The 11,917-nt window shown below is 49.4% G+C and overlaps 1 protein-coding gene across 2 annotated transcripts in view; it reads left to right on the forward strand.

Annotated features, from left to right (window-relative positions):
* Slc23a1 (solute carrier family 23 member 1) overlaps positions 1 to 11,917 on the forward strand; it is a 19,977-nt gene that overhangs the window by 1,257 nt on the left and 6,803 nt on the right. Inside the window, exons 2-14 of one of the 2 annotated variants that reach the window (XM_008844294.3) lie at positions 1,718 to 1,779; positions 2,411 to 2,545; positions 2,940 to 3,097; positions 3,942 to 4,030; positions 4,444 to 4,511; positions 4,653 to 4,834; positions 4,951 to 5,071; positions 5,322 to 5,478; positions 5,770 to 5,917; positions 6,449 to 6,554; positions 6,988 to 7,117; positions 7,201 to 7,344; positions 8,929 to 9,024. In XM_008844294.3, the coding sequence (XP_008842516.1) occupies positions 1,744 to 1,779; positions 2,411 to 2,545; positions 2,940 to 3,097; positions 3,942 to 4,030; positions 4,444 to 4,511; positions 4,653 to 4,834; positions 4,951 to 5,071; positions 5,322 to 5,478; positions 5,770 to 5,917; positions 6,449 to 6,554; positions 6,988 to 7,117; positions 7,201 to 7,344; positions 8,929 to 9,024 (1,570 nt within the window). In that variant the 5' untranslated portion in view covers positions 1,718 to 1,743. Of the gene's footprint in view, positions 1 to 1,675; positions 1,780 to 2,410; positions 2,546 to 2,939; positions 3,098 to 3,941; positions 4,031 to 4,443; positions 4,512 to 4,652; positions 4,835 to 4,950; positions 5,072 to 5,321; positions 5,479 to 5,769; positions 5,918 to 6,448; positions 6,555 to 6,987; positions 7,118 to 7,200; positions 7,345 to 8,928; positions 9,025 to 11,917 lie in introns of those variants that run through there. The other variant, XM_029568900.1, reaches the window with a different exon arrangement.

Raw genomic sequence — 11,917 nt, forward strand, 5'->3', positions numbered from 1 at the left:
TTAATAAATTGCATTTATTAGCGTGTGTGTGTGTGTGTGTTCGCACATGATGCCTGTGTTTGGGTGTTCATGCCAAGGAGCACATGTATAGGTCAGAGGATAACCTGTGGAAGTCAGCTTTCTCCTATGACCATGGGGGTTTCAGGGATCAAACTCAGGTTATTAGGCTTGATCGCTGGAGCCATCTAGCTGGCCCTTTTCTGGTTTTTCTTTCCCTGTAGCTCCAGCTAGCCTCTGTGAGATCTCCTGCCTCTGCCTCCAGAGTGCTAGGATTAAAGGCATTCTGTTGTTTTTATTTAGTTTGTAGACATGTAATTTTTTTTTTAGTATTTTTTTATTATTTTAATTTTATGTGTATGAGTGTATTGCCTGCACGTCCGTGAGTGCACCTGTGTCATACAATGCCGTGGAAGTCAGAAAAGGGCTTCGGATTCTCCTGGAACTGGAGTTAAGGATGGTTTGTAGCTGCCATGTGAGTGCTGGGGATCGAACCCGGGTCCTCTGTAAGAGCAGTCAGTGCTCTTAACCTCTGAGACATCTCTCCAGCCCCTATTTATTTATTTATTATGCATATGAGTGTATTGCCTGCATGTGTGTAAGTGCACCCGTGTTGTGCAATGCCAGTGGAGGTCAGAAGACGGTGGACCTGCCTCTGCCTTCCAAGAGCTATTTATTTATTTATTTATTTATTTTTTGGTCTTTTTGAAACAGGGTCTCCCTGTAGCCCCAGCTGTCCTGGAACTCACCATGTAGACCAGGCTGGCCTTGAACTCAGAGATCCGCTTGCCTCTGCCTCCCTAGTGCTGGGATTAAAGGCATGTACCACCATGCCTTTATTTGAGATATGAGTATACCTCAGGCTTGCCTGGATGAAACTCGTTATTTAGCCCACGCTGCCTTGAATGCATAATGATCTGCCTCTTAATTTCTGGGATTACAGTTGTTAGCCACTAAACCTAGCAAAACTCTTCATACTTTTGGAACAAGTGTCCCCTTCTCATTTGCACTAGGTCCCACAAACTTGGTAGCTAGTCCTGGTGAGGAGAGGAAAGGAATCCTGGCCCTGATATAGGGCACAGGCTGCAGAGACCTATCTGTTGCTGTCTCAGGAAACCTCTGTGGTGTAGGGCCACAGGGAGGGGCACCAAGACCCTAGAATTGATTTTCTGAAACCTCACTTCCTGTCTAGCCTTGGTCATTTCACTCCTAAGTCTGTTTCCTTAGCAGTAAAAGAGTTAACAACACCTAACCTCAGGGGACTCACATGACAGAGCCTTTATAAATATAGACATTGGCATTTGATCATCTCTCATGAAAGAGAATTGTTATGGTGATGACGATAAGATTAACTTGTTATTAGTAAACCTAGAGGCCTCACGTGGAAGATGCTAAGTGCTGTGCCCACTCCCTTTCCTGTCATCCATCCTCTTAATGTCCCTTCCTCACCCCTTAGACTCTGGCCGTAACTAGGGAAACAAGAACAGGCCTTGTGCCAGCCTGGGATTGCAGGTAGGGAAGGGACTGCTCAGAAGGTAATCCTGGCCCAGTCTTGGGTGGCCTTTACTACCAGAGCCAGAGTTAATACCTTACCTCTGCCCACGTCCCCCTTTCGCAATCTGGGGCTATGGACCTGGTTACAGATTTACTTTGAACAATGTCTGATGTGCAGAGTAAAGTCCTCCTTGGCCTTGGTATAGCTGTCCTCTTTCTTCCTCAGAAGCTTCTCAAAACTGTGTCTCAAAGATGAGAGCTCAGGAAGATCCTGAGGGCCGGACACAGGTGCTGGGGGTTGGGAAAGGGGAGCTGGGCAGGTACACGACGGGGTGGGGTGGGGTGGGGTGGAGTGTTTGGAGAGTCTTTGGAGAGTCTATGGAGGGTCTTTGGGAGGGCAGACAAAAGTTCTGTGGACTTGGTAAAATGTAGAAGTCCTAAGCTGAAAGTGGCACTTTGGGGATGGAGTGGAGGTGGAGGTGAAGGAGCTGGAGCTGGATGACTTGGGCTTAGGGGGTCAATAGCTGGCCAACTTGGGCTTAGGGGTCAATAGGGGCCTGCCTCCTCTGCAGTACACCTGCAAGGACCTCCAGGGGGTAGAGATGGGACAGGAGGGGGCCTACTTACAATCTAGGCTTCTTCCCTGGATTTTTTTGTCTGGTGCCTCCCAGTCTTCTGATTTAGGGGGCTGACTAGAAAGCCCCAAGCCTGAGGGTTCCAGGAGCCAGCAGAATGTGTTCATCATCTCTGCAGGAAGCAGTGGGAGGTGGGAGGGAGGTACAGCCAGGCCCAGTGACCACCAGGTTGTTCCACCCTCACTGAGTTGCTGGGAGACCACTGGGGTCCCTGCCTCAGGCCAGACAGCACACATTTGGCTGTTTATCACTCTACCCTGAGCTGCAGTTCTCTCCTTCCTCAGCATGAGTCCTTGGGCTCAGCAGAAACTTCCACCAGGGACCTGCAGACATCCTTGCCCTCGGAGCCCAAATTTGACATGTTGTATAAAATCGAGGACGTGCCACCATGGTACCTGTGCATCTTGCTGGGTTTCCAGGTGGGCTTCCCCAAGATCTCTCCACCCCAATCCTGGGACAGAGATCCTAGCCCTTCCCTAGACAACAAGATCATCTCAGGCTAGAGAAAGAAACTTAAGGTTAGCACAGTGACTGTCACCAAGCAGCAGTGCCAAAGAAAGCAAAGGGGACCTGGGAAGGTTGTGGATGGGGGATGATAGGGAAGAGGGCCCATCCACTGAAGACAGAGGAATAACTTGGGGGGAGCCTGGGGAACCTAAGTGGTGAGAAGCAGCTCTCTGGGAATTCCTGAGGGGACTGTCAGTGCAAGTGAGCACCTTGCTAGCATTGCCCAGGTTCAGAACACTGACTGAGAGTGCCCTGTTTCCATGAGCGCTCCATGGTCAGGCTTCATGCACTCCTTTCCCATCCTAGCATTACCTGACCTGCTTCAGTGGTACCATCGCCGTGCCCTTCCTGCTGGCTGAGGTGCTGTGTGTGGGCCGGGACCAGCACATGGTTAGTCAGCTCATCGGCACCATCTTCACCTGTGTGGGTATCACCACTCTCATCCAGACCACAGTGGGCATCCGGTGAGCTGTGCCTCCCCATCCCGTAAACATACATATACACATGTGCTCTTCATATATATATAAAATTTATTATTTTAATTTTATGTGTATGAGTGTATTGCCTGCATGCACGTGAGTGCACTCGTGTGGTGCAATGCCATGGAGGTCAGAAGAGGGCTTCGGATTTCCCTGGGACTAGAGTTAAGGACGGTTTGTAGCTGCCATGTGGATGTGGGAATTGAACCTGGGTCCTCTGCAAGAGCAGTCAGTGCTCTTAACTGCTGATCCATCTCTCCAGCCCCAACATATGTGCTCTTGTGCAAATGGTGCAGTGATGCACGGCAGAGTAGGTGGTCTTTTGCAGAGAGCTTCTGAGGAACCAAAACCCTGTCACTCTGCCTCATCTGCTGCTCCTACCAGTCAGGCTTTAGAGCTAGGTGGCTGAGCTCCTATTCTGGTCCCCTCCTCCTCCCATACCTACTGCGAAAGCTCAGAAGCACTGCTTCCCTGCCCCACTGCTCAGCCCCTGGAGCAGGCTTCCAATACCTATGCAGGCTTGGGGAATTCCTGGTCCCATGTGAATAATCCTAGGTCTGGTTGATAAAAGGTGATTGGCTGAGTGGTAGTGGTTGGGTGGCTGTGAGCAGACTTCAAATATGGAAATGGAGTGGTTCTGAAGATAAAGGGTGGGTTTTGATCTGGAGTCATTTGTGTTTTTCCTGAGGCCTCATTGACTTCCTTCTGTCCTGCCCCTCCCTTCTTCCTCTCTTACCTCCATCCTCTGTGTCCGGCTGTCCAAACTTACCTGCCCTTCTATCCCTCTCCCTCAACCCATTCCTCCATGGATACTCTATGCTCCCTCCAGGCTTCCGCTGTTCCAGGCTAGTGCCTTTGCATTTCTGGTTCCTGCCAAAGCTATCCTGTCCCTGGAGAGGTGGAAATGTCCCCCAGAAGGTGAGCTCATTTTTGTTTGGTTTGGTTAGTTTTTTTGAGACAAGGTCTCCCTTGTAGCCCCAGCTGGCCTGGAACTTGGTATGTAGACCAGGCTGCCCTTAAACTCATACAGGTCTCCCTGCCTCTGCCTCCCAAGTGCTGGGGCTAAAGGTGTGTGCCACATAGCTGGGCATGGTGGTGCACTCCTTTAATCAAAGCACTCGGGAGGCAGAGGCAGGCAGATCTCTGTGAGTTCAAGGCCAGCCTGGTCTACATAGTGAGTTCCAGGACAGCTGGAGTTACAGGAAGTCCCTGTCTCAAAAAGACCAAAAAAAAAAATGGTGTGTGTGTGCCACCATGCCTGGGCTGGAGGAGAGAGAGTCCAAACACCAGGGGCACTCATGGCAGTGTATTCTTTCCCTCTCTGTCTCCAGAGGAGATCTATGGTAACTGGAGTCTGCCCCTGAACACTTCTCATATCTGGCATCCTCGGATTCGAGAGGTGGGTAGGAGACCAGGACCCAAGGGAGGGTCAAGATGGGAGGGCCATGGCTGAGTTTTAGGATTCATGGAGGTGGTCAAGGAACTTACAGCCTGTGAATGGCCAGATCATGGTGACTTATAGCTGATTTTTCCTTTTTAGGTCCAGGGTGCAATCATAGTGTCCAGCATGGTGGAGGTGGTGATTGGACTGATGGGGCTGCCTGGGGCCCTGCTCAGCTACATTGGACCTCTCACGGTCACCCCCACTGTCTCCCTCATTGGCCTCTCTGTTTTCCAAGCTGCTGGTGACCGAGCTGGCTCCCACTGGGGCATCTCAGCTTGGTGAGCAAGGCCAGGCCCAGCCTCTACTTCCCAGTCCTTTTACTTCTTGTTTCTTAGTTCTGTCTCCTGGCTCCAGCGTGGCCTACCAGCCACTTCCTCCTTTTGTCTGCCTCCAGCTCCATTCTCCTGATCGTCTTCTTCTCCCAGTACCTGCGCAACCTCACCTTCCTGCTGCCTGTTTACCGCTGGGGCAAGGGCTTCACTCTCTTCCGAATCCAGATCTTCAAGATGTTTCCGGTGAGAAGCTAGCAGTACTGGGACTAGGGCAAGGGCTGGACCTGTGCTAAGGTCAAGGTGGGGGCAAGGGCTAGGGTAGAATGGGAGCTAGGGCCAGAACAGTGGTGAAGTCTCAGCCAGAGGCTGGAGTAGGTATTGGGGTCTGAGTGACAGCCAGTATTCTGGCTGGGCTGTGGCTTACACAGGAGCAGGTTAGTCTGGATCAAGATCTCCAGTGCCTGCAGCACCCCCCTCACCCCACCTGCTTCAGATCGTGCTGGCCATCATGACGGTGTGGCTGCTGTGCTATGTGCTGACCCTGACAGACGTGCTGCCTGCAGATCCCACAGCCTATGGCTTTCAGGCTCGAACTGATGCCCGCGGGGACATCATGGCTATTTCTCCCTGGATCCGCATCCCCTACCCTTGTAAGCAAGCCCCTTAGGCCCCTCTGCTTCCAACTGCATCATGTGAGCTACCTGGTGATCTCAGTTCAGCTGACAACACAAGCTTACCTGAGGCCATGTTTGTAGTATGCCACTAATGGTGGTTTTACTCCCGATCCATGCCGCTGAGTGACCCAAATAGGCTCTCATCCCATCTTGAGGCCCCCTTAGCAGCCCCTTTACTCTCAACTATTCCTCCATTCATTCCCAAGCTAGCACAGGCTTCTCAAGTATCTGTTCTGTTTTTTTCTTTTTCTTTTTTTCTCATCCCAGGTCAGTGGGGCCTGCCCACCGTGACTGTGGCTGCAGTCCTCGGGATGTTCAGTGCCACCCTGGCAGGCATCATTGAGTCCATTGGCGATTACTATGCTTGTGCCCGCCTGGCTGGCGCACCACCCCCTCCAGTACATGCTATCAATAGGTATGCCCACCTGTCCTCCTCAATATCTGATCCTCTGACGGGCCACTCAGAAGGCAAAGGGAGGGATGGAACTGAGACCTATGGTTATAGGCTTTGGCAAGCCCTTGCTCACTTCTAGACTTCATTCTCCTCCTGTATGGAATGGGGGTGTCATTTCTCACTCAGTAGTTTTTTGGAACAGCTGAAGGGATAAGAGGCCCAGTGAACAACCTTCAACAACCATCAACAACCTTCACAAGTCATCAACAACCTTCTGTGTGCCCAGCTCTTAGGCACACATTATCTTAGGCATTATCTTAGGCAAATGGTTAACCATGCTGGGAGACTGAGACCTTTATTAGCCTCGTGGTACAGATGAGGAAACCGAAGCTGAGTTGCCCAAGGGAGGAAGTGCTGGGACTCTGGGTGCCAGTACCAACTCCTGGTTCTGAGTGGGGAGTGCTATGGGCAGACAGGGGCAGGCAGTACACAGGGTGCAGAACAGACTGGTGAAGGAGCTAGACCAACACTCCACTCAACTTTTCCTTTCAGGGGCATTTTCACTGAAGGCATCTGCTGCATTATTGCTGGGCTTTTGGGTACAGGCAACGGATCCACCTCATCCAGTCCCAACATTGGCGTCCTAGGGATTACCAAGGTGCCTCGCCATCAGCCAGAGCAGCACAGGCCCTGTTCCAAGAGTCCTGGCCTTGACCTAGTCCCACCCTCTTTGAGAGCACCCCACTATCATTCTTCCCTACCACAAGCAGGAAGCCCACATATCTGCCTAATTCTTTTTTATTATTTTCTTATGTGTATGCCTGTATTGCCTGCATGTAGGTAAGTGCACCCGTGTTGTGCAATGCCCACGGTCAGAAAAGGTTGTCGGATCCCTGGGACTGGAGTTATGGACAGTTGTTAGCTACCATGTGGGTGATGGGATTTGAACCTGGGTCTTCTGCAAGAATAACCAGTGTTCTTAACTGTTGAGCCATCTCTTCAGCCCCTTATATGCCTAATTCTTACAAAAGGCCCTGCCCCCTGGAACTAGCCCTGCCCCCGAGGTCTAGTCTGCCCCTGGCTTCCTGCAGGTGGGCAGCAGACGAGTTGTGCAATATGGTTCGGGTATCATGCTGGTCCTGGGCACCATTGGCAAGTTCACAGCACTCTTTGCCTCACTCCCAGATCCCATCCTGGGGGGAATGTTCTGCACGCTCTTCGGTGAGTGCCTGGTGCAGGCCTGCTGGGAGTGGTGGGACCCATCCATCCAGGCTGCATCTCTTACTAGTTCCCCTAACTTGCAGGCGTGATTACAGCTGTGGGACTGTCCAACCTGCAGTTCGTGGACATGAACTCCTCCCGTAACCTCTTTGTGTTGGGGTTTTCCATGTTCTTCGGCCTCACACTGCCCAATTACTTGGATTCCAACCCAGGTGCTATCAACACAGGTACCTCCCGTTCACTACTGTCTTCAGAGATGGGGGAGGGAGATGGTCTCTTAAAATTCTGAACATGTGAGTTGGAAACAAACTCAGTAAGCACTTATTAGCACATTAGCCCAGCACATAGGAAAAAAACAAACAAACAAAAAAATCCACTGAACATGCCCGGGCATGGTGGTACATGTCTTTAATCCCAGCACTCAAGAGGCAGAGGCAAGTGGATCTCTGTGAGTTCAAGGCCAGCCTGGTCTACATACTGAGTTCCAGGTCAGCTGAGGCTACAGTAAAACCCTGTCTCAAAAAGACTAAAAAAAGCCAGGCGTAGTGGTACACGCCTGTAGTCCCAGCACTGGGGAGGCAGAGGCAGGCGGATCTCTGTGAGTTCAAGGCCAGCCTGGTCTACATAGTGAGTTCCAGGACAGGTGGGGCTACAGGGAGACCCTGTCTCAAAAAGACAAAAAAAAAAAGACAAAAAAACACAAAAAATACCCACTGAACTTCTGAGCACAGGCCCTCCTTCAAAAGCTTCACAGGTAGAGCCACCAATTCTTCCCACTTCTGCATGTTCACTGGCAACAGAGGGCCCAATTAGCAGTCATACTTTATAAAATACTATCTGTGAACAGATAGAGGCTTAAAAGAAAACTTTCTTTTAGGGGGGTCGGTTTGAGACAAGGGTCTCCCAGTAGCCCCAGCTGGCCTGGAACTAGATTCACCTCCCTCTGCCTCCCCAGTGCTGGGAGTAAAGGTGTATGCCACAATATCTGGCTAAATTAAAAAAAAATGTTTTATTATTATTATTTTTGTCTTTTTGAGACAGGGTCTCCCTGTAGCCCCAGCTGTCCTGGAACTATGTAGACCAGGCTGGCCTTGAACTCACAGAGATCCACCTGCCTCTGCCTCCCGAGTGCTGGGATTAAAGGTGTGCGCCACCACGCCCGGCCACTTTTTATTATTTTATCTGTATGAGTGTATTGCCTGTATGAGTGTATTGCCTGCATGTAATGTAAGAGCACCCATGTTGTGTGTGCAACGCCTGAGAGGGTCAGAAGAAGGTATTGAATCCCTTGGAATTGGAGTTATGGATGGGTGTTACCTGCCACGTGGGTGCTGGGAACTGAACCTGGGTCCTCTGCAAGGGCAGCCAGTGTTCTCCAGCTCTAGGGCTGAATTAAATTTTTTTTTTTCTCAAATAGGGTTTCATATAGTACAGGCTGGCCTCAAACTCATTATGTAGCTGAGGGTGGGCTTGAACTCCTGACCTTCCTATCTATACCTCTGAACTATGTAATGAATTAAATACATGCTCATTTAATTTTCCTAATAGTTCCATGAGGCAGATTCTATTATCATCCCCATTTTTAAGAGAAGCATGAGAGTCACAGAGGCTAAGTGACTTGTTCCAAGTTAATAACTGGGACATTTGGGTGGAACCCAAAAATGGTCAGGAGGTACAGACAGGCTTGAAGGTCAGGGCTTTGTTACATTTCGTGGCCATGCCTGCTTACAGTCATTTCCATAAGTGGGAAATCCCTGAGCTCTGCCCTTGAGAAGGCTATTATACCCACTGACCTTTGGCTTATTTCACAGGCATTCCTGAAGTGGACCAGATTCTGACTGTGTTGCTGACCACAGAGATGTTTGTGGGAGGTTGCCTTGCTTTCATACTGGACAACACAGTGCCAGGTATCAGTCAGCTCTGGGAGGGCAGCACAGAACCGGGTTAGACTCCTATGCATACCAACAGATGGCTCCTGAAGAGATGTGGCCAGGTTTGATGCCATGCAGGCGAGTGAACAGGAACAGATGGGCTGATGGAATGCCCACTGGCTGAGGGAGATGGAGGCACAACATGGTTCCTAGATCTTGAAGAAGGGGAGAGCTAGAGTTATTTCTGGGTCCTAGGAGTCCTTTTTTAAAAAAAATTTATTTAATTTTATGTGTATGTCTATATTGCCTGCATGTAGGTAAGTGTACCTACATGTTGTGCAATGCCTGTGGAGGTCCGAAGAGGCCGTCAGATCCCCTGGGACTGGAGTTATGGACAGTTGTTAGCTGCCATGTGGGTGCTGGGATTTGAACCCGGGTCTTCTGTAAGAACAACCAGTGTTCTTAACTGCTGAACCATCTCTCCAGCCCCTGGAACTCACTATGTAGACCAGGCTGGCCTTGAACTCACAGAGATCCACCTGCCTCTGCCTCCGAGTGCTGTGATTAAAGGTGTGCACCACCATGCCCAGCTAGGAATCCTTTATTTAAAAAAAATATTTTTATGAATGTACTGCCTGTGCCTTGCCCACGTCATACCCATGGAAGTCAGAAGAAGGCATGGGATCCCCTGGAACTTGAGTTATGGTTGTTAGCTGCTATGAGTGTTGGGAAATGAACCCAGGTCCTCTGCAAGAGCAGTCATAACTGCGGAGCTATCTCTCCAGCCCCTCTTTGTTTTTTTTCGTTTTGAGACAGGACTCACTATGTAGTCCTGGTTGGCCTGGAACTGGCTATGTAGACCAGACTGGTCTCATTCTCACAGAGATCTGCCTGCCTCTGCCTCTAAGTGCAGGATTAAAGGAGTATGCCACCACACCTAGTTCTGTACCATTCTTAATAGCCACTGGGGCAAGATCAACTTTGTTTTCATGGAGTTGGATAAAAATGCAGTGGTGCTTGTTGGCAAAATCTACCCCAAGTATGTTACACAGCCTGCCACACACTAATAGAGGAGCCCCCAAATATCCCTTTAGGGACCATCTTTTTCCAGGGATTGTGGAAACATGATAGACCAGCATATACATGCTAAGTAAATATATTTACAAGGTGACTATCACTAGAAGGTCTAAAAAGCAGTTAAAATTCACCAGCCATTTACTATGACTCTGGAATAGAGTGTCTCATGTCATCCTTAAGCACTGATGAGTTGGGCTGGAGAAATAGCTCACTGGTAAGAGCACTGGCTGCTCTTGCAGAGGACCCGGGTTTGGTTCCCAGCACTTTCACAAGGCTACTACCAACCAACTATAACTCCAATTCCAGGGGATCTGATGCCCTCTACTGACCTCCTGGGGGCACTGCATGCATTTGATGCACTTGCATATATGCAAGCAAAGCAGATACGTTTTGGGGCTCAGTGGCAGAGCACTTGTCTAGTATACGTGAGGCCACAGGTTTAATCCCCAGTACTTTCAAACAACAACAACAACAAAAAAAAAAAAACACAGAAACTACAAAGTCATAAAGTCACAAAATTTAATGGCCTATATCCCAGCCAATGTACCACACTGCCTCTGTGGAAGGGTTTTGGAGGACCTGGACTGGAGGGTGGGGAAGGCTTAATAGAGATAAGAGCTAGTGACCACTATAGCAAAAGGACATGAGAAATTAGGAGTAGTAAGATATTGGCTCTCCAGTCTCAGTCACTTAAAGCCACAGCTCTTGCCCACCCAGAAAGACTCCAAGTTGTTCTTGTTTTTCTTAAGACAGTCTTGTTATGTTGCTATGTCTCTCAGGCTAGTTTCAAACTTGTGGACTCAAGATGCTTCAGACTCTCAAGTAGCAGGTGCTATCACATCAGGTTCTGATCTGTATATGAATTCAAAGCACAGCAGGCAGAGGCTAGATGAGCTCAGGCCTGTTGGGACAGCAAAGAAAAGGCTGAGACTCCTCTAGGGATTTTTAGGTAAAATTAGATGGAGTTGTCCCTTAAATGATACTCATCGACCATGACACCTCTCCATATTTAAAGGAAGCTGGCCATTGACTGAGCCCAGTTTATGGATCTTAAGAATTAAATGGTGGGAATGGAGAGATGGCTCAGGGGTTATGCATGTTTCCTGCTCTTACAGAGGACCCAAGTTTGGTTCCTAGCACCCATGTTGGGTGACACCTGCCTGTAAGTCCAGCTCCAGATCTTCTCAACTCCATGGGCACCTGCACTCATATGCACACACTTCCACACACATACACATAATTAAAAAATAAGAATAAATTTAAGAGCAGGCATGATGGTGCACAACTCTAATCTCAGCACTTGAGAGGCAAAGGCAGGCAGATCTCGAGTTAGAGGCCAGTCTGGTCTAGTCAGACCTTGTTTCAAAAAAAAGTGAAATGACAGCTTCAAAGGCCTACAGAATCTGGGGAGATGGAAGGCCTGTGGGTGAGCAGCTTATATTGAGACTTTTTTTTGATTCTTGTAGCTAGAAGTTACCCAAATATCATTAACAAAGCCAAGGGGCTGGAGAGATGGGCCAGTGATTAATAGCACTAGCTCCTCTTCCAAAGGACCGAGGTTCAGTTCCCAGCACCAACATGGCAGCTACTAACTGACTAACTCTAATTCCAGGGAATCCAATGCCCTCTTCTGGCCTCTGCAGATATTATATGCAGGTGGTGCACTTACATTCATGCCAGCAAAACACTCACACACATAAAAAAAAGCTGGATAGTGGCGCACGCCTTTAATCCCAGCACTCAGGAGGCAGAGGCAGGCAGATCGTTGTGAGTTCAAGGCCAGCCTGGTCTACATAGTGAGTTCAGGTCATGTGGGACTACAGGGAGACCCTGTCTCAAAAAGACAAAAAAA

The sequence above is a fragment of the Nannospalax galili genome, unplaced genomic scaffold (genome assembly GCF_000622305.1).
Source record: "Nannospalax galili isolate Female #2095 unplaced genomic scaffold, S.galili_v1.0 scaffold760, whole genome shotgun sequence".
Taxonomy (NCBI): domain Eukaryota; kingdom Metazoa; phylum Chordata; class Mammalia; order Rodentia; family Spalacidae; genus Nannospalax; species Nannospalax galili.